Here is a 20,213-nt window from a genome sequence, read left to right as displayed (position 1 = left end):
CAACATGGGAAAACCCTGTCTCTATTAAAATACAAAATTAGCTGGGAATGGTGGCCATGCCTGTAATCCCAGCTACTCAGGAGGCTGAGGCAGGAGAATCACTTGAACCCAGGAGGCGGAGGTTGCAGTGAGCCGAGATTGCACCACTGCACTCCAGCCTGGGCGACAAGAGTAAGATATCATCTCAAAAAAAAAAAAAAAAGAAGTGGTTTTGTTGAGAGGTGGTGAGTTAAGAGACTTGTTGGAGAGCCCAAGAGCTAATGGGGCCAGTGATGGTTAGACCAGGTGCCTTTGCTCCTGAGAGTCAGAATATTCAGTGCATCATGAACAGGTGAACTAAGTGCTAGTCTGTGCAGAGACCCCGATAGCCCAGGAAAGAAGAGATTTGCTCATCACCTGGGAGAGCTCCTACCATGGCGGACATCGAGAGGGAGCCTCACCTTCCTTTTTTTCCTTTTTACGAGACTGGGTCTTGGCCAGGTGCAGGGGCTCACACCTGCAATCCCAGCACTTGGGAGGCCGAGGTGGGGGGACTGCCTGAGCCCAAGAGTTTGAGACCAGCCTGAGCAACATGGCAAAACCTCATCTTTACTGAAAATACAAAAATTAGCTGGGTGTGATGGCTCATGCCTATAATCCCAGCTACTTGGGAAGCTGAGGAAAGAGAATCGCTTGAACCCAGGAGGTGGAGGCTGCAGGGAGCCAAGATCGCACCACTGCACTCCAGGCTGGGCGACAGAGTAAGACTGCTTCATAAATAAATAAAACAAAACAAGCCAGGCGCAGTGGCTCACGCCTGTAATCCCAGCACTTTGGGAGGCCGAGGCGGGTGGATCACCTGAGGTCAGGAGTTTGAGACCAGCCTGGCCAACATGGTGAAACTCTGTCTCTACTAAAATACAAAAATTAGCAGGGTGTGGCGGTGTGTGCCTGTAAACCCCGCTACTTGGGAGGCTGAGGCAGGAGAATCACTTGAGCCTGGGAGGCGGAGGTTGCAGTGAGCTAAGATGGTGCCACTGCACTCCAGCCTGGGCGACAGAGCAAGACTCCATCTCAAAAGAAACCAAACCAAACCACACCAAACCAAATCGAAACAATACAAAATAAGAAAAATAAGAAAAAGGGCCGGGCACGGTGACTCACGCCTGTAATCCCAGCACTTTGGGAGGCCAAGATGGGCGGATCACGAGGTCAGGAGATCCAGACCATCCTGGCTAACACGGTGAAACCCCGTCTCTACTAAAATACAAAAAAAATAGCCGGGCGAAGTGGCGGGCGCCTGTAGTCCCAGCTACCCGGGAGGCTGAGGCAGGAGAATGGCGTGAACCCAGGAGGCGGAGCTTGCAGTGAGCCGAGATCCAGCCACTGCACTCCAGCCCGGGCGACAGAGCGAGACTCCGTCTCAAAAAAAAAAAAAAAGAAAAAAGAAAAAAGGACTTGGGAGAAGGAAGATATGTCAGGACTCAAGGCTGAAACTTGGGGCACCTGGCAACAGAAGTAGAAGTCCTGCCTCCACCCTCTTGAGTTTCAGAGACAAAGTTGATCCCTCAATTTCTCACGCTGGGGTTCCCTCCACACCAACCCCCTGCCCCCCAGCCTAGACCAAGCAACTGGCTGTCTGGCTTCAGACACTCAGCTCACACCACTGGCCAGGCTGATTTTCCTTCCTGCACTGGCCACCCACTGCCTCTGCAGACTCTGCACGCAGCGGGCAATGAAATGACTCTCCCTGTGGTCCCTCTGTGAGTGGAACTGGCCCAGAGGGAAGCCCAGGGCTGCCTGTATTCTGCTTCCCCTGACTGCACTAATCCCTGGTAACTGGGTTAGTCTGGCGGCTGAAAAAAAAAAAAATTCCAAACTGTTCTAATTAAAAGACAGCTTTCCTCCTTGACACAAATTAAAAGCAGCTGTCACTGCAAGGCAGCCATCCCCAAGTCTACCGGCTTCCTCAGGCTCCAACTGGCAGGAACCACGGGCTGTTCCATCTCCCTGCCTGCCCTCGATTCCCGATGACTTCCAGGAATGCCCTTTGGCACCCAGGAACATCTAGGGCAGCGTCACTGTGGACAAGGTGCTGAGTTACTCTGTGCCTCCTGGCGCTCTTCTGTTGAGCACACGTGGCTGTAACAGTGCATACCTCGTCAGGGTCTTGGAGGACTTCAATAAGAATGCTGTGAAAAGTGCATGGATTGTGCAGTGGTTCTTGACTTTAGCTTTCAGATTGGTTAGGATCACCTGGGGATACTGAAAAACTCAAGTCTTCCTGCAACCCCCAGAACTGCCCCACCATCTGTTTCAATTGGTCTGCGGTATGTTGGGTGTCAGTGTCTCTCAAAAGCCTCCCCCTGTCGTCCCCCATTAGGCCAGGCGCCGTGGCTCATGCCTGTAATCCCAGCACTTTGGGAGGCTGAGGCGGGAGGACTGCTCAAGGTCAAGAGTTCGTGGCCAGCCTGGCCAACATGGCGAAACCTCGTCTCTACTACAAATACAAAAATTGGCCAGGTATGGTGGTGGGCACCTGTAGTCCCAGCTACTCAGGAGGCTGAGGCACAAGAATTGCTTGAACCCAGGAGGCGGAGGTTGCAGTGAGCTGAGACCGCGGCACTGCACTCCAGCCTGAGCGACAGAGCAAGGCTCCGTTTGAGAGAAAGACAAAAAAAAGGCCCCAGGTAGATTCTAATCTGCATCCCGGGTTGAAAACTATATGTCCAAGCTCAGAGGTTGTCACATTTTAGCACGCATCAGAATCACCCACAACAGTGCCATCCAATAGAATTCTATAATGATGAAAATGTTCATATAAACTTTCTAATATGTTAGCCATATGTGGCTTCCTGAAATATACCTGAAATAGGACTAGTATAGCTGAGGACCCGACTTTTAAATGTTATTTAATTATAATCAAGTTCAATGATCACATGAGGCTAGTGAATGCCCTGTTGGACAGTGCACACTGGGGGTGCTTCTTAAAGCACAGGAGGCTAGGCCTGATGGCTCATGCCTATAATCCCAGCACTTTGGGAGGCTGAGGTGAAAGGATCACTTGAGCTCAGGAGTTCAAGACCAGCCTGGTTATATAGCAAGACCCCATCTCTACAAAAAATGTAAAACTTAGCCAGGTGTGATGGCACACACCCATGGTCCCAGCTACTCAGGAGGCTGAGGTGGGAGGATCCCTTGAGCCCAGGGAGGTCAAGGCTGCAGTGAGCTATGATTGTGCCACAGTACTCCAGCCTCGGCGACAGAGTGAGATCCCATCTCCAAAAAAACGAAACAAAACAAAACAAGAGAGAGAGAAAAGAAAAACAGCAGTGATGAAATAGGTGAACAGAATTCATTAAATAGTTTTAACTTCCAGCTGCAGGCTCTGGGAATCTCTAGGGTGAATTACTTAGAGTCTTCTGGACCAGGGCTACCCGAATTTAACTCCTGGATTCAAGCAATCTTCCCATCTCGGCCTCCTGAAGTGCTGGGTTTATAGGCATGAGCCACTGCACCTGGCAGCCTGCAGTTTTTTAAAAAGCAAGCATTCTTTTATTGTTGAGCACCTGCTATTCACCAGGCACTGGGCTAGAACAGAGAGAATTTAAAGATGACTAGGACATGGTTCCTGATTTTAGGGAAGAGCTCAGCATTTCGTGGTGACAATATTAATGAACAATGCATATAAAACCAGAGCAGGCTGGGGACGGTGGCTCATGCCTATAATCCAAGCACCTTGGGAGGCCAAGGCAGGCAGATCACTTGAGGCCAGGAGTTCAAGACTAGCCTGGCCAACATAGTGAAACCCTGTCTCTACTAAAAATACAAAAATTAGCCAGGTGTGGTGATGCATGCCTGTAATCCCAGCTACTCAGGAGGCTGAGGCAGGAGAATCACTTGAACCTGGGAGGCAGAGGTTGCAGTGAGCTAAGATGGTGGCACTGCACTCCAGCCTGGGCAACAGAGCGAGACTCTATCTCAAAACAAACAAACACACAAAAAAACACAGAAAACCAAAGGTAGGGGTCACGAGATGGCACAAAAAAAGATGGCTGAGCTCACCACCTCTACCCCTGACTCATTCTCTCAGCTAATCAAGTCCTTTTGGACCTCATCACCATCTCCGTTTAGTCATGGTCCACTGTCTGTCAGGAACTGGAAGGATGGCCCAAAGGTTGAAACATTTGTCTTGCTCATCCCTAAAAACCACAGCAGCGGGAGGCAGGCAGGCAGCTGGCTCCAAGAAGAGGCAAGGGCCATGGGGAGAGATCTTGCGTCAGCCGAACTGCAACTTCTAGGCTGCATTTTCCCAAGGATGACAATTCCAAGAATGTCACTCATGCCTTCATTCAGATCTAGCACATTCCAAAGCTAAATGCAGGCTGGGCGTGGTGGCTCATGCCTGTAATCCCAGCACTTTGGGAGGACAAGGCAGGCAGATCCCTTGAGCTCGGGAGTTTGAGACCAGCCTGGGCAATATAGTGAAGCCTCGTCTCTACAAAAAGTACAGAAAAATTAGCTGGGGATCATGGTGCATGCCCGCAGTCCCAGCTACTTGGGAGACTGAGATAGGAGGATGGCTTGAGCCCCAGAAGCAGTGAGCCGAGACTGCACCACTGCATTCCAGGTTGGGTGACACAGCCAGACTATCTCAAAAGAAACAACAGAAAAAAGTGAAAGCTAAATGCAAATGATTTCTGAATTATCCACATACGTCGTTCCCACCCAAATCCAAAGGATGAAAAGTTAGCCACAACAATGTATACTTGTTCATATACTTTTATGCAAACATTTCCAATGTATTTTTTTTTTTCAAGCAGTCTTGCTCTGTTGACCAGTCTGCAGTGCAGTGGTGTAATCTCGGTTCACTGCAACCTCTGCCTCCCGGGTTCAAGCAATTCTCCTGCCTCAGCCACCTGAGTAGCTGGGATTACAGGCACACACCATCACACCTGACTAATTTTTGTATTTTTAATAGAGACAGGGTTTCACCATGTTGGCCAGGCTGGTCTTGAACTCCTAACCTCATGATCTGCCTGCCTTGGCCTCCCAACGTGCTGAAATTACAGGCATGAGTCACTGCGCCTGGCCCCAATGCATTTTTAAAAATATAAATGCATCCACTCCACTGCTTTCAATCTGACTGGGAATAGCTTAGGGCATAGACTAGATTCTGTGTTTTATTTTTATTTCTCTACTGACTTTTGTATAACGTCCTGCTCAAATAGCTTCCTAGTCGGCTGAGTGTCCCTTTCTCACACAAACTGCAGTTTCCAACTGTATCTGGTGTTTGTCTTTCTTTTTTCTGAGACAGAATATTGCTCTGTCACCCAGACTGGAGTGCAGTGGTGTGATCTCGGCTCACTGCAATCTCTGCCTCCCGGGTTCAAGCCATTCTCCTGCCTCAGCCTCCTGAGTAGTTGGGATTATAGGCGCTCGCCACCATGCCCGGATAATTTTTGTATTTTTAGTAGAGACGGGGTTTCACTATGTTGCCCAGGCTGGTCTTGAACTCCTGACCTCAGGTGATCCACCCGCCTCGGCCTCCCAAAGTGCTGGGATTACAGGCATGACCCCTGCGCCCGGCCTGTTTCTGGTGTTTTTCTGACCACATCCTGTGCTAAAGACTGGTCAATGTATTATGGAATTTGTTGCCCTGTCCTAGCCGTAGTACAACACAAAACAGAATATTCTGGAAAAGAGGCCAGTAGTAGGCATTTCTGCACAGATGAACACGCCGAAGGAAGCTGAAGGAAATTCGGGGTCAGAGAGTCCAAGCCCCAAGAGTGGGTCCTGCATGTCCACATGCAGAGAAGGCCACCAGGCTTGGGCATGAGACCACCAAGCTTGCGTATGGAGACCTGCAATGTGCACCGCCATCTTTCAGAGTTGGATGCTTGTCTTGAAATGCCCTGAGTCTCAGAATGCTGGTGCTTATGTCTCCCAGGGAAGTGAGGGGAGCCTGCTGGGAGGTATGGGGAGGAGAGGCGCTGGCGAGAGGGGGACCAGCTGAGGCTTGTCAGGGAAGCATTAGGGGCTGATGGTCTGGAGGCACCACAGTTCTTGGCAGAAGGGAGCCTGGAAGTGTGGCCACTCCCCCTGCTAGTGGAACAGGACTCTGTGAGTTTCTCATGTGGACTTGGGTGACAACCAGTCCTGGGTGACAACCAATCCTGACCAGCTTGTTCCCATGGCTGCCAACTCAACAACAGACACGAGCCCTTCCTCCTCAGCAGAAATCGTGCCCATGAGCCAGCCCAGCTCCAAGTAGCAGACAGGACTGGACCAAGGACTGGCCAGGGCCATGGCCACAGTCCAGTGGCTGCCAAAGAGGTAAGACCTGTCTCTGGGCTTGTGGAGGCCTGTGCCTCAGGAGGGAGGCCAGTAGGAAGGGGCGGTGCGTGGTCTTTCTGCTCAGACGTGAAACCACCCACTTTGAAAATATCTAGGAGGCCAGGTGTGGTAGCTCACGCCTGTAATCCCAGAACTTTGGGAGACTGAGTTGGGAAGACGCCTTGAGGCTGGTAGTTCAAGAACAGCCTGGGTAACACAGTGAGACTCCCAGCTCTGCAAAAAATATTTAAAAAATCAGCCGGATGTGGTGGTGCGTGCCTGTAGTCCCAGCTACTTGCGAGGCTGAGGTGGGAGGATCACTTGAGCCTAGTAGTTTGAGGTTGCAGTGAGCTGTAATATGCCACTGCAGTCCAACCTGGGTGACAGAGCGAGATCTCTCTCTCTCTTTCTCTTTTTTTTTTTTTTGAGATGAAGTCTTGCTGTGTCATCCAGGGTGGAGTGCAGTGGCATGATCTTGGTTCATTGCAACCTCTACCTCCTGGGTTCAAGCAATTCTCCTGCCTCAGCCTCCCAAGTAACTGGGATTACAGGCATAAGCCACCATGCCTGGCTAATTTTTGTATTTTTATTAGAGACAGGGTTTCACCATGTTGGCCAGACTGGTCTTTAACTTCTGGCCTCAAGTGATGGGCCCACCTTAGCCTCCCAAAGTCCTGGGATTACAGGTGTGAGTCACCGTGCCCAGCTGAGACCATGTCTCTTAAAAAGAAAAATACTGAAGAGGTTCAGTCCCTCCCTGCATGAGGGATGGAGAGACCAGAGATGGGGTGTGAATGTCTCCATTTTCCTGCCCCTTGTGCCACACACTGTGCAGGGAGAGGAGGACTGGGAATTAGGTAGTTCCCATGAGAGCCTGGCTTAGACGGGAGGGAAGAGACTCACCCGTTTGGAAGAGGTTGAGTTCACACTCCAGGTAGTCAAACATCTCCACTGTTAACTGGAAACTGGACCCAAGAGGAAAGAGAGCTTACACTCCACAGCCTGAGGCCGGTCTGTTACCTGTCCCCTCCCCCGCGCTCTACACTACTGCCTCCAGTCTCCAATGCTCACGTGCGTGCGCAAACACACACACAACTCCAGCTCCAAGTCTTAGCCTCATGAATATTATGGCCATGCAGCCTGGTGAAGAGTCAACAGTGACAGTGACAGGTCGGGAGTGGTGGCTCACGCCTGTCATCCCAGCACTTTGGGAGGCCAAAGTGGGCAGATCACCTGAGGTCCGGAGTTTGAGACCAGCCTGGCCAACACGGCGGAACCCCATCTCTACTAAAAATACAAAAATTAGCCGGGTGTGATGGCGCATGCCTGTAATCCCAGCTACTCGGGAGGCTGAGGCAGGAGAAACACTTGAACCTGGGAGGTGGAGACTGCAGTAAGCTGAGATCGAGCCACTGCACTCCAGCCTGGGTAACAGGGTGAGACTGCTTCTCAAAAAACAAAAACAAAAACAGTGACAGTGACAGAGGGAGAGGATAGTTACCAGTGTTGGAGTCAGAGGGCAGAAAGCGAGACAGACAGGAAAGCTCTGGGGTGTGAAATAGCCAGGCAGGGGTTCTGGATAAGGCACCACCAATAAATAAGTGGCCCCAAGGCCAAGTCACCCAGGGGCTTTGGTCTCCACCCCAGCCACGCCGCCCCACCCCCCCAATGAGGCCCTCCATGATCCTATGAGAAGTGTCGGCATTCACAAAAGCTTTCTCCCTCCCTGGGCTCAGGGCAGGAGCCACTTACAAGTTGTTCACGTCACTTTCTCCAGCCTCATCCAGCTGGCGGTCACTCATCTGCAGGTTGCCTGGGAACCTGGGATTCTGGAAGGGAGGCAGAGGAAGGGAGTCAGGACAGGAGACATGAAGAGCTCTCTCTCAGCCAGGCGTGGTGGCACACGCCTGTGGTCCCAGCTACTTGGGAGGCCGAGGCGGGAGGATCGCTTGAGCCCAGTAGTTCAAGGCTACAGTTCAAGGCCACTGCACTCCAGCCTGGTTACTGAGTAAGACCCTACCTCAAAACAAACAAAAAAGAAAAAAAAAGAAAAACCAGCTGGTGTCATCAATCATTGCTCAGTATCTATAGCATGATCCTGTCATCTGTGTGGTTTGTCCCTGTGGCAAAGGGAAAAGGCTGCAGAGATGGGTGGCCATTCCATCATGGGGCATCATCATGTACAAGTGGATACTTTAGGCTCTAGGCTGGGCGTGGTGGCTCACACCTATAATCCCAGCACTTTGGAGGCCAAGGTAGGTGGATCGCTTGAGGTCAGGAGTTAGAGACCAGGCTGGCCAACATGGTGAAACCCTGTCTCAACTAAAATACAAAATTAGCCGGGGTGGTGGCGCATGCCTGTATCCCAGCTCCTTGGGAGGCTGAGGCAGGAGAATCGCTTGAACCTGGGAGGTGGAGGTTGCAGTGAACTGAGATGGAACCACCGCACTCCAGCCTGGGCAACAGAGTGAGACTCCGTCTCCCCCCGCAAAAAAAAGAAAAAAAAAATCCCCATTGCAGACTCCGCTCCTGGGCTCCATGGTGCCAAGGCCTCTGAGGCTTGACCTGGCACCTGGGACACAGTTTTCCCTTGCCCCAAGTCATGCACCCTGAGATTACAAGCTCTGATCTCAATTTCAGCACCTTCACCTCTACTCCATCCCCAGCTATGCACACCCACTCCAGACTCCACCATCACCTAAAACATCCCTGCCTAGAACTCTCCACTACAGCATCTCCCTCTCTAGCTGCATCACCCAGGCCTCTGCCCTTCCAGTCCTCTCCTGCCCTCAAGCCCACCCACTACTCACACTTCTGTCTCAGAGATAGCCAGTCCCCTCCTGCTCCCTCTGCTCCCCGTCTCTCTGCCTGCCTTTGCTTCCTGGCTCAGTCTCGACATCATGACTGGTGGCCTGGTTCCACTTCCCTATGCCCTGCCTGCCTTTCCACCACACTGCTTCGAAGACCTGCTGAGAGCCTGGGTCCTTGTCATCGGCTCTACACCTAGGGCCGGCTGCCAACTGTCCCTGGAGAAAGACTCACAGCTGGTGTCACTATGCATTCATGCTCTCTGGCCTGAACGTCCGTCTCAGTCAGCTTGGGCAGTTATAACAAGATACCACACACTGGGTGGCTTAACCCATAGACAGTGTCTCGCAGTTCTGGAGGCCAGGGAGTCCAAAGTCAAGGTGTTGACAGATTTGGTCCCTGGTGAGGGCTCGTGCTGGTTACGTTGCTTACATGGCAGAGGAGGGGGAAGCAAACTCTCTCCTGTTTCTCTCTCTTTTTTTATTTTTTAGAGACATGGCCTCACTGTTGCCCATGCTGAAGTGCAGTGGCATGACCATCGCTCACTGCAGCCTCGAATTCCTGGGCTCAAGCGATCCTCCACCTTAGCCTCCTGAGTAGCTGGTACTACAGGCATATACCCCCATGTGGGCTAATTTTTTTTTTTTTTTTTTGGTATTTTTAGTAGCGATGGGGTTTCACCACATTGACCAGGCTGGTCTTGAATTCCTGACCTCAGGTGATCCGCCTGCCTCAGCCTCCCCAAAGTGCTGGGATTACAGGCGTGAGCCACTGCACCCGGCCAGAGAATGAATTTTTCTTTAATGTGTGTGGGATATTTTTGCTGTTGTTGTTTTCAAGATGGATTCTCACTCTGTTGCCCAGGCTGGAGTGCAATGACATGATATCAGCTCGCTGCAACCTCAGCCCCTTGGGTTCAAGCAATTCTCCTGTCTCAGCCTTCCGAGTAGCTGGAACTAACAGGCACACACCACCATGCCCGGCTAATTTTTTTGTATTTTTAGTGGAGATGGGGTTTCACTATGTTGCCCAGGCTGATCCTGAACTCCTGACCTCAGGTGATCCACCCGCCTCAGCCTCCCAAAGTGCTGGGATTACAAGCGTGAGCCACCACACCCGGCCAAAAAAAAAATTTTTTTTAAGAGACAGGGTCTCACTGTGTTGCCCAGGCTGGTCTCACCTCAAGCCTTGGCCTCCCCAAATGCTGGGATTGCAGGTGTGAGCCACTCTGCCCAGCCTCCTTCCCCACTCTTGTATCACTAATTGCTAAAAACTGGAAAAGTCCTTTGCTCCTCCACGCTTAGACAATACCAGCTTCCCCATTTTCTCTGCTTTCTAAAACCAGGAAAAACAAGACAGCAGTGAGCTCGAGAGCCTTTGGAAGCAAAGCCAGCTGCATCCTCATTCGACCCCAATTCTCCAAGCCCACGTCACCATTCCCTTCTGCCCTTCCATGCTATTAAAAGCTAGGGGCCTGGCCATTGGCACCGGCTGCTTCTGATGCCGCTGAACTCTGCTGTCTTTCTATACACAAGGGAAAGGGACTCCCTTGGCCTCTATCACCCCTGCAGTGCCACTGCCCTAGCTCCCATCCCAGTCCCCTTCCTCCCTAACCATCTTCCCAGTCTTGCTTTCTCCACACCCTCCCTTCTCTCCTTTTCCACCTAAAATCCTACCCTAGGCCCTTCCTCCTCCCACTTCACATTTAACACTGTACTTTTTTTTTTTTTTGAGAGAGAGTCTTGCTGTCACCCAGGCTGGAGTGCAACCTCTGCCTTCCAGATTCAAGCCATTCCCAAGCCTCAGCCTCCTGAGTAGCTGGGATTACAGGTGCGTGCCACCACGCCCAGCTAATGTTTGTGTTTTTAGTAGAGATAGGGGTTTCACTATGTCGGTCAGGCTGGTCTCCAACTCCTGGCCTTAAGTGATCCTCCTGCCTTGGCCTCCCATGGTGTTGGGATTAGAGGCGTGAGCCACCACACCCACCAGTTCAATTTAACACTTTCAAAACCTCTACTCCCATCTTTTTTTTTTTTTTTTGAGATGGAGTCTTGCTCTGTTGCCCAGTCTGGAGTGCAATAGCAGCATCTTGGCTCACTGCAACCTCTGCCTCCCAGTTTCAAGTGATTCTCCTGCCTCAGCCTCCTGAGTAGCTGGGAGTACAGGCGTGAGCTAATTTCTTTTTGTATTTTTAGTAGAGATGAGTTTTGCCACGTTGGCCAGGCTGGTCTTGAACTCCTGACCTCAGACGATCCGCCCACCTCGGCCTCCCAAAGTGCTGGGATGACAGGTGTGAACCACTGCGCCCAGCCCCAGAAGATCTTAAATCCAATTCTCACCTTTCCCCACCTCCTCATGACACCTTTACCAGAGCCCTGTCCTTGCTCCAATCACAGGCTACAAGGCCCCTCCCCTCCACACCCTGAGCCTCTCCCTCCTGTTTCTTTGTCTTGCAATCCAGACTGAGGGCAGCCCACTCCCCGCCTAGGCCTCTGACACCGTGGCCTGGCCCAGCCTCAGTTCTGGTTTATGTTGCCTCCTATGTGCCCACCCCTCTGCCTGACCCCCTATTGTCTCCCACAGTTGCCAGACCCCTGCACACCCCTCAGCTGTTCCCCTCCCCCACCTCACAGTATCCATCACGTCACCTTCTTCTCTCTTTTTTCTGGGAGACAGGGCCTCACTCTGTTGCCCAGGTGGGAGGGCAGTGATGCGATCATAGCTCACTGCATCCTTGACCTCCCAGGCTCAAGGCATCCTCCCACCTCAGCCTCCCGAGTAGCTGGGACTACAGTTGCGCACTACCACGCCCGGCTAATTTTTTAACTTTTTGTAGAGACAGGGTCTCCCTATGTTGCCCAGGCTGGAACTCCTGGGTTTAAGCAATCCGCCCTGCTTGCCCTCCCAAAGTGCTGGGATTATAGGCACGAGCAACCCCACCCAGCCTCATTTCCTGCCAATCTTCAGGCAGTCCCTGCTTCTTTGACTGTCCCATGGACAACTGTCCTAATTCTGGCTCTCATCATTGTCCTCACTGGCCACTTGGATCTTTTAAGCCCACTTTGGAAAAGTGGACTTAAAATGCGGAGTGGTCCATGTCATTGCTTTACGGCCTGATCTCCAATGGGTCCAAGGTGCGACTCAGGGGGGTGCTGAGGCCTCTGTGACTGAGATGCTGTTTTCCACCCTGCCCAGCCTCACACCAGAGTGGATTCTAAGCCAGGCATGGTGGCGAGTATCTGTGGTCCCAGCAACTCGGGAGACTGGGGCAAGAAGATCTCTTGAGCCCAGGAATTTGAGGCTGCAGTAAGCTAAGGTGATCCACCTCCAGCCTGGCCAACATGGTGAAATCCCGTCTCTACTAAAAATACAAAAAATTAGCCAGGCGTGGTGGCTCGTGCCTGTAGTCTCAGCTCCTTGGGAGGCTGAGACATGAGAATTGCCCGAACCCAGGAGGTAGAGGTGGCAGTGAGATGAGATCGTGCCACACTGCACTCCAGCCTAAGTGACAGAGTGAGACTCCATCTCAAAAAAATAAAATTAAATTAAAATTAAATAAAAAAATTAAAAGACGGGTCTGTAGGGGAGCTTGCTATAGAAATTGTAGGAATTGCTGGGTGCCATGGCTCACGCCTGTAATCCCAGCACTTTGAGAGACCAAGGAGGGTGGATCACCTAAGGTCAGGAGTTCGAGACCAACCTGACAAAATCTTATCTCTACTGAAAAAAAAAATACAAAATTAGCCGGGCATGGTAGTGTATGCCTGTAGTACCCAGCTACTCAGGAGACTGAGGCAGGAGAATCACTTCAACCCAGGAGGCGGAGGTTTCGGTGAGCTGAGATCGTGCCATTGCACTTCAGCCTGGGCAACAAGAGCAAAACTCTGTCTCAAAAAAAAAAAAAAAAGAAAGGAAAAAAAAAAAGAAATTGCAGGAGTAGTTTTGCTCTGTCACTCAGGCTGGAGTACAGTGGCATGATCACAGCTTATAGCAGCCTTCAGCTCCAGAACTCAAGTGATCCTCTTGCCTCAGCCTCCTGAGTAGCTGGGACTACAGGCATGTGTCGCCACCTCTGGCTAATTGTAATTTTTTGTAGAGACAGGGTCTTGCTATGTTGCCCAGGCTGGTCTCAAACTCCTGGTCTTAAGTGATCCTCCAGTCTCGACTTCCCAAAAGGCTCAGATTATAGGCATGAGCCACCGTGCTCGGCCAGGAATTGTTATTAACAGTAAAACTGGCCGGGCGCAGTGGCTCAAGCCTGTAATCCCAGCACTTTGGGAGGCAGAGATGGGTGGATCACGAGGTCAGGAGATCAAGACCATCCTGGCTAACACAGTGAAACCCCATCTGTACTAAAAAAAATACAAAAAACTAGCCAGGCGTGGTGGTGGGCGCCTGTAGTCCCAGCTACTCAGGAGGCTGAGGCAGGAGAATGTCGTGAACCCGGGAGGCGGAGCTTGCAGTGAGCTGAGATCCGGCCACTGCACTCCAGCCTGGGCCACAGAGCAAGACTCCGTCTCAAAAAAAACCAAAAACAAACAAACAAACAAACAAACAAAAAGCAGTAAAAAACCTGTAATCCCAGCACTTTGGGAGGCCGAGGCGGGTGGATCACGAGGTCAGGAGATCGAGACCATCCTGGCTAACATGGTGAAACCCCGTCTCTACTAAAAATACAAAAAACTTAGCCAGGCGTGGTGGCGGGCACCTGTAGTCCCAGCTACTCGGAAGGCTGAGGCAGAGCTTGCAGTGAGCCGAGACTGTGCCACTGCACTCCAGCCTGGGCAACAGAGTGAGACTCCGTCTCAAAAAAAAAAAAAAAAAAACCAGTAAAATCAATGCTTCTGTAACGTTTTCATAAGGCAATCTAGTGGCTAGGGTTACCCTTTCTTTTTTATGTTTTTTTGAGACAGTGTCTCACTCTGTCGCCCAGGCTGGAGTACAGTGGCGTGGTTTTGGCTCACTGCAACCTCCGCCTCCTGGTCTTGGGTTCAAGCAATTCTCCTGCTTCAGCCTCCCGAGTAGCTGGGATTACAGGCATGCATCACCACCACGGGTAATTTTTGTACTTTTAGTAGAGACGGGTTTCACCATGTTGGCCAGGCCAGTCTTGAACCCCTGACCTCAGGTGATCTGTCTGCCTCGGTCTCCCAAACAGCTAGGATTATAGGTGTGAGCCACCATGCCTGGCCAGTTGTTCTTTCTAGTTGCAAAATGGGGAACAAAGGGTGCAGAAGACATGGGCCAAAATCCCAGCCCTCATCACGTCCTGTGGGCCTGGCAATGGCTTTCCTCTCCCACAGCTGGGGTACATGATGCACACACTTCCTCAGAAGCCTGGGCTGTCTATTACCTGAAAGAGCCGACAACTGAGCCCAGGGAGGGGCTGAGGGGATACAGCAGGGGAGGCGGTGGTGGCGGAAGAATTGTCCGCAGAGACTCACTTTGGTGTGGTACTCCATCTTGGTTCTCAGCAGTTTCAGGTAGATGCTGCACAGCTGGCCATACCCCTCGCTCAGGTGGCCCTTTCAGGAAGAGGAGGGGAAGCAGAGTCAACAACAAGAACATGACGGTCGCGAGATCTGAGGCCAGAAATTCTCTGGTAAAGAATCTACCTTCTTTTCTTTTTCTCCCCTTTATGTTATTTATTTAGAGATGGGGTCTAGCTCTCTTGCCCAGGCTGGAATGCAGTGGCACGATCTCTGCTCACTGCAGCCTCTGCCTCCTGGGTTCAAGTGATTCTCCTGCCTCAGTCTCCTGAGTAGCTGGGATTACAGGCATGTGCCACCATGCCTGGTCAATTTTTGTATTTTTAGTAGAGATATGGTTTTACCATGTTGCCCAGGCTGGTCTCAAACTCCTGGCCTCGAGTGATCTGCCTGCCTGGGCCTCCCAAAAGGCTGGAATTACGCTACAGGTGTGAGCACCATGCCTAGCTAATTTTTGTTGTTTTTAGTAGAGATGGGGTTTCACCATGTTGACCAGACTAGTCCTGAACTTCTGACCTCAGGTGATCCACCCACCTCTGACTCCCAAAGTGCTGGGATTACAGGCGTGAGCCACCGCACCCAGCCATCTACCTTTATTCTTAAATGTAAATAGAATCAATCTATTTTTCTTGCTTAATATGCTGCAATTTTATTCAACTTCTTAAACTTTCTTTCATTTTTTTTAGTGACCAACCAGTATTATTGTAATTTATTGAACTGACTCAATAAATTCAAATGGGCTGAAGCCAGTTCAAACGGCTGAAATGTTTGCTATCATACACCATTGCAATGAACATTCCTTAAAGCACAATCCTTTGTACAAACATAAGGACTTCCTTTGATAAATTTTGGACAAAGCTGCCTACTTAAGAATGTTGACTCTGTCCAAGCATGGTGGCTCATGCCTGTAATCCCAGCACTTTGGGAGACCGAGGTGGGCAGATCACTTGAGGTCAGGAGCTCAAGACCAGGCTGGCCAACATGGTGAAACCCCATCTCTACAAAAAATACAAAAATTAGCTGGGTGTGATGGCACATGCCTGTAGTCCCAGCTACTTGGGAGGCTGAGGCAGGAGAATCACTTGAACCTGGGAGGGAGAGGTTGCAGTGAGCCAAGATCGTGCCACTGCACTCCAGCCCTGGGTGACAGAGCCGAGACTCCTCTTAAAATAAAGAAGATGAGTCTCCCACCTTTGGCAAAAATCATAGTCTGCCTGTGGCTCTTTTACTTCCATGTCTCTATCTAAGAACAGTGGAGGGAATATGTCTTCCAGATGGATGTCAATAGACGAATAGCATCTACACTATTTACACATGGATGGGGTCCTGAAGTGGAATCTGTCAGCCAGGCATGGTTGGCTCATGCTGTAATCCCAGCACTTTGGGAGCCGAGGAGGAGAGGATTGTCAGAGCTGAGGAGTTTGAGACCAGCTCTGGCCAACATGGCTGAAACCCCACGTCTACAAAAAATTAAAAAATTAGGGGGTGGGGTCGTGGGTTCTGTGTGGTGTGGTGCACCGTGTGTGTGGGGTGGGGCTCCGGCTTATTCAGGGACTGATAAGTGGCGGAGATTGCGTGAAGTCCGGGGGAGAGTGAGGCTGCGTGAGCTGTGGATCATGTCAGCTCGTACCTCCAGCCTTGATGAGCATTGAGCAAGGAAACTGTCTCATGAAGACATCACCACCGGATCACCAACACGTAGCAGCAGCGCAAGACTGGGGGGTGGGCCTCTGTGGTTATCAGGGGAGGTGGGTGGGAGCTATCAAGGTATAGAAGAATAATAGATAAACGTTGCTACTCGCTGCAGCTGAGGAAGTCCCTCCCCAGGGACTATGAAGAATTCTGCCAGCCTCAAATCACCACTGTGATCCGGCGGAGGAAAATCTGCCCTAAATTCACAAAACCTTTAGCTGAGAATTTAATGTCGAGTGATCTCAATGGAAGCAAATGCCAATTCTCTCTGGAGGAACCTGCCTTCATTACAGACTTCAAAGAATTCCCCATAGATAAAATTCCAAGGAAGATGAGCAGCTTAAGTAGAAAATAACCGAACATAAAGAAAACTACACCGCATGGGCAAAATGCACCAAAAGTGACGGAGGACAGAAACAAATCTCTAAAGACCTTAGCTAGGCTGGGCGCAGTGGCTTGCACCTGTAATCCCAGCACTTTGGGAGGCCAAGGCGGGCAGATCACGAGGTCAGGAGATCGAGACCATCCTGGCTAACATGGTGAAACCCCGTCTCTACTAAAAATACAAAAAATTAGCTGGTTGTGGTGGTGGGCGCCTGTAGTTCTGGCTACTCAGGAGGTTGAGGCGGGAGAATGGCATGAACCCGGGAGGCAGAGCTTGCAGTGAGCCAAGATCGCGCCACTGTACTCCAGCCTGGGTGACAGAGCGAGACTCTGTCTCAAAAAAAAAAAATAGATAATAGAATTACAAAATATATATGAAATGACTTTGCTTCGTATATCTAAAGAAATAAGACACTGTTTCAAAATATATGCAGAGCATAACAAATTGTAAAGGAGGAGAAGCAGGGCTGGACACAGTGGCTCCTCCTGCCTATAATCGCAGTGCTTTGGGAAGCTGAGGTGGGCAGATTGCTTAAGTCCAGGAGTTCAAAACCACCCTGGGCAACATGGCAAAACTCTGCGTCTACAAAAATTAGCTGGGTGTGGTGGTGCACACCTGTTGTCCCAGCTACTTGGGAGGCTGAGGTGGGAGGATCACCTGAGCTCGGGAGGTTGAGGCTGCAGTAAGCCATGATCGCACCACTGCACTCCAGCCTGGGTGACAGAGTGAGACCCTGTCTCAAACAACAACCTCCCCCAGCAAAAAACAAGCAGATTTGGAAAAAAAAAAAAATAGAACTTCAAGAAATGAAAACTGTACTAATTGGGCTAGGTGTGGTGGCTCATGACTGTAATCCTAGCAATTTGAGAGGCCGAGGCAGATGGATCACCTGAGGTGAGGAGTTTGAAACCAGCCTGGCCAACATGGTGAAACCCCATCTCTACTAAACATATAAAATTAGCCAGGCATGGTGGTGCACGCCTATAGTCCCAGCTACTTGGCAGGCTGAGACAGGAGAATCGCTTGAACCTGGGAGGTGGAGGCTGCAGTGAGTGGAGATCGCGCCATTGCACTCCAGCCTAGGCAACAAGAGCAAAACTCAGTCTCAAAAAACAAAAAAAAAAAAAAAAAAAAAAAAGAAGAAGAAGAAGAAAAGAAAAGAAAACTGTACTAAATGAAATTGAAAACCTTATGGAGAAGTTTAATAACACATTAGACCCAACTGGAGATGAGGCAAACAGAAGGCTAGAGCTGATAAAAATTATCCAGAATACAGCAAAGACAAATAGGTGGAAAAAACTGGAAGAGTGGTTTAGAGACATGAGGGGTAGGATAAGAAAGTCTGACACACATGTAGCCAAAATCTGAGAAGGGACTGGGCACGGTAGCTGATGCCTGTAATTCCAACACTTTGGGAGGACGAGGAGGGAAGATCACTTGAGGTCAGGAGTTTGAGACAAGCCTGGCCAATGTGGCAAAACCCCGTCTCTACTAAAAGTACAAAAATTAGCTGGGTGTGGTGGTGCATGCCTATAGTCCCAGCTACTTGGGAGGCTGAGGCAGGATAATCACTTGAACCTGGGAGGCGCAGGCTGCAGTGAGCCTGGGCAACAGAGTGAGACTCCATATAAAAAAAAAAAAAATCTGAGAAGGAAAAGATAGAATGGAGCACAGGCAATGTTTGAAGTGACAATGAGAAATTTTCACAACTAATAAAAGACACTAACCCACCGTCCAAAGAATCCAAAATAAATTCACTCCTAGACACATTCTAAGATGTTAAAATGGCCAGAGATAAAACACATGTTAGCTTCAAAGGAGCAAAAGTGTCTCACAGCCGACTCCACGAAAATAATCAAAGCCAGAAGTCAGTGGAAAGATATCTTGAAAATATCCTCTACGTGCTGAGGGAAAATAACTGTCACCTTAGAACCTAAACCCAGAGAAGATACCTTCTATGAGTGAGGTTGAAATAATGACATTCTCGTCCGGGCGCGGTGGCTCATGCCTGTAATTTCAGCACTTTGGGAGGCCAAGGTGGGTGGATCACCTGAGGTCAGGAGTTCAAGATCAGCCTGGCCAACATGGCAAAACCCCATCTCTACTAAAAATATAAAAATTAGCCAGGCGTGGTGGTAGGCATCGTAATTCTAGCTACTTGGGAGGCTGAGGCAGGAGAATCACTTCAACCTGGGCGGCGGAGGTTGCAGTGAGCTGAGATTGTGCCAGTGCACTCTGGCCTAGGCAACAGAGCAAGACTCTGTCTCCAGAAAAAAAAAAAAACAGCATTCTTAAACAAGCAAACACGGTGTTAGCCGCCAGTAGACTCTCAATTTTGGAAGTTATAAATAATTCAGGCAGAAAGAAAGTGATCTCAGATGGAAGGTCTATGGAGAGCACAGAATAAAACAAGGAAAATAAAACAATAACTTACAGAGTTTAAAGATAAACATAATCAAAACCAAAATATTATGCTAACAGATAAATTGAGGAACTGAATGGAACTAAAATATTCTAAAATCTTTGTGTTATACAAGAAACAAAGATATGAAAGGTAGACCTAGATAAACCAAGGAAGCATTTTGTAATTATTAGAGAACATGCCAAAACTAAAAAAAGTAGATTTGTTTTTTAACCTCCCAAATAGTAATGAGGAAAAAACAGAATGAGAAAAATTACCCAGTTAATCCAAAATAAAGCAAGGCACGAGAGAAATAGAAGCAGAACAGATGGGACAAATAGAAAGCATAAAATCAAATGGGAGACATAAATCTAAACATACCATGTAGTATAATAAATGTAAATGGACTAAATGCCCAGTTAAAAGACAAAGACTACCATCCTGAATAAAAAACAACAACCACAAACCACACAAAATCCAACCAAATGTTATTTATAAGTGTTATTTCTAAAACGTAAAAATACAGGAATGCTTAAAGTAAAAAGATGGCGAAATATATATCAGGCAAATTCTAACAAAAGGAAAAGACCTAAGCTTTACATGTTACAGAGAACGTTTTCTAGCACACAGTTGGGCAATCTGGGGACAACTCTCGACTTTGTTCTGGTACCTAGTTTTGTGACTTTAGGGTAAGCTGCTTCCCTTTCTGGGCCTGTGTTTCCTCACCTATGACAGGTAGATAAAACTACATAGTTGCCAACATTTTATAGGTGCAGACAGATACAGGTAAGACTGTGCAAAAAGGCTAAAGTAGTAGTTCTCAACTGGTAGAGGCAAAAGAACATATCAGAGGCCGGGGGCAGTGGCTCAAGCCTGTAATCCCAGCACTTTGGGAGGCCGAGACGGGCGGATCACAAGGTCAGGAGATCAAGATCATCCTGGCTAACATGGTGAAACCCCGTCTCTACTAAAAAATACAAAAAACTAGACGGGCGAGGTGGCGGGCGCCTGTAGTCCCAGCTAATGTAGTCCCAGCTACTCGGGAGGCTGAGGCAGGTGAATGTCACAAACGCTTGTGGCTTATCTTTTAGTGGGCTGAGGACCGGCCAATGCACACCCGCCC

At 49.6% G+C, this 20,213-nt stretch overlaps 1 protein-coding gene across 4 annotated transcripts in view; it reads right to left on the bottom strand.

The window, feature by feature from the left end:
* Window positions 1-20,213, bottom strand: part of HIP1 (huntingtin interacting protein 1) — a 216,169-nt gene that overhangs the window by 44,057 nt on the left and 151,899 nt on the right. For all 4 annotated transcript variants that reach the window (XM_017857668.1, XM_017857669.1, XM_017857671.1 and 1 more), the window contains exons 5-7: window positions 14,568-14,648; window positions 8,068-8,144; window positions 7,219-7,280 (exon numbers count right to left, since the gene is read on the bottom strand). In XM_017857668.1, the coding sequence (XP_017713157.1) occupies window positions 7,219-7,280; window positions 8,068-8,144; window positions 14,568-14,648 (220 nt within the window). The remainder of the gene's footprint in view (window positions 1-7,218; window positions 7,281-8,067; window positions 8,145-14,567; window positions 14,649-20,213) is intronic.

This window comes from Rhinopithecus bieti, unplaced genomic scaffold (genome assembly GCF_001698545.2).
Source record: "Rhinopithecus bieti isolate Rb0 unplaced genomic scaffold, ASM169854v2 scaffold_42772, whole genome shotgun sequence".
In the NCBI taxonomy this organism is placed as follows: domain Eukaryota; kingdom Metazoa; phylum Chordata; class Mammalia; order Primates; family Cercopithecidae; genus Rhinopithecus; species Rhinopithecus bieti.
This window is presented reverse-complemented; position numbering and strand designations above follow the sequence as displayed.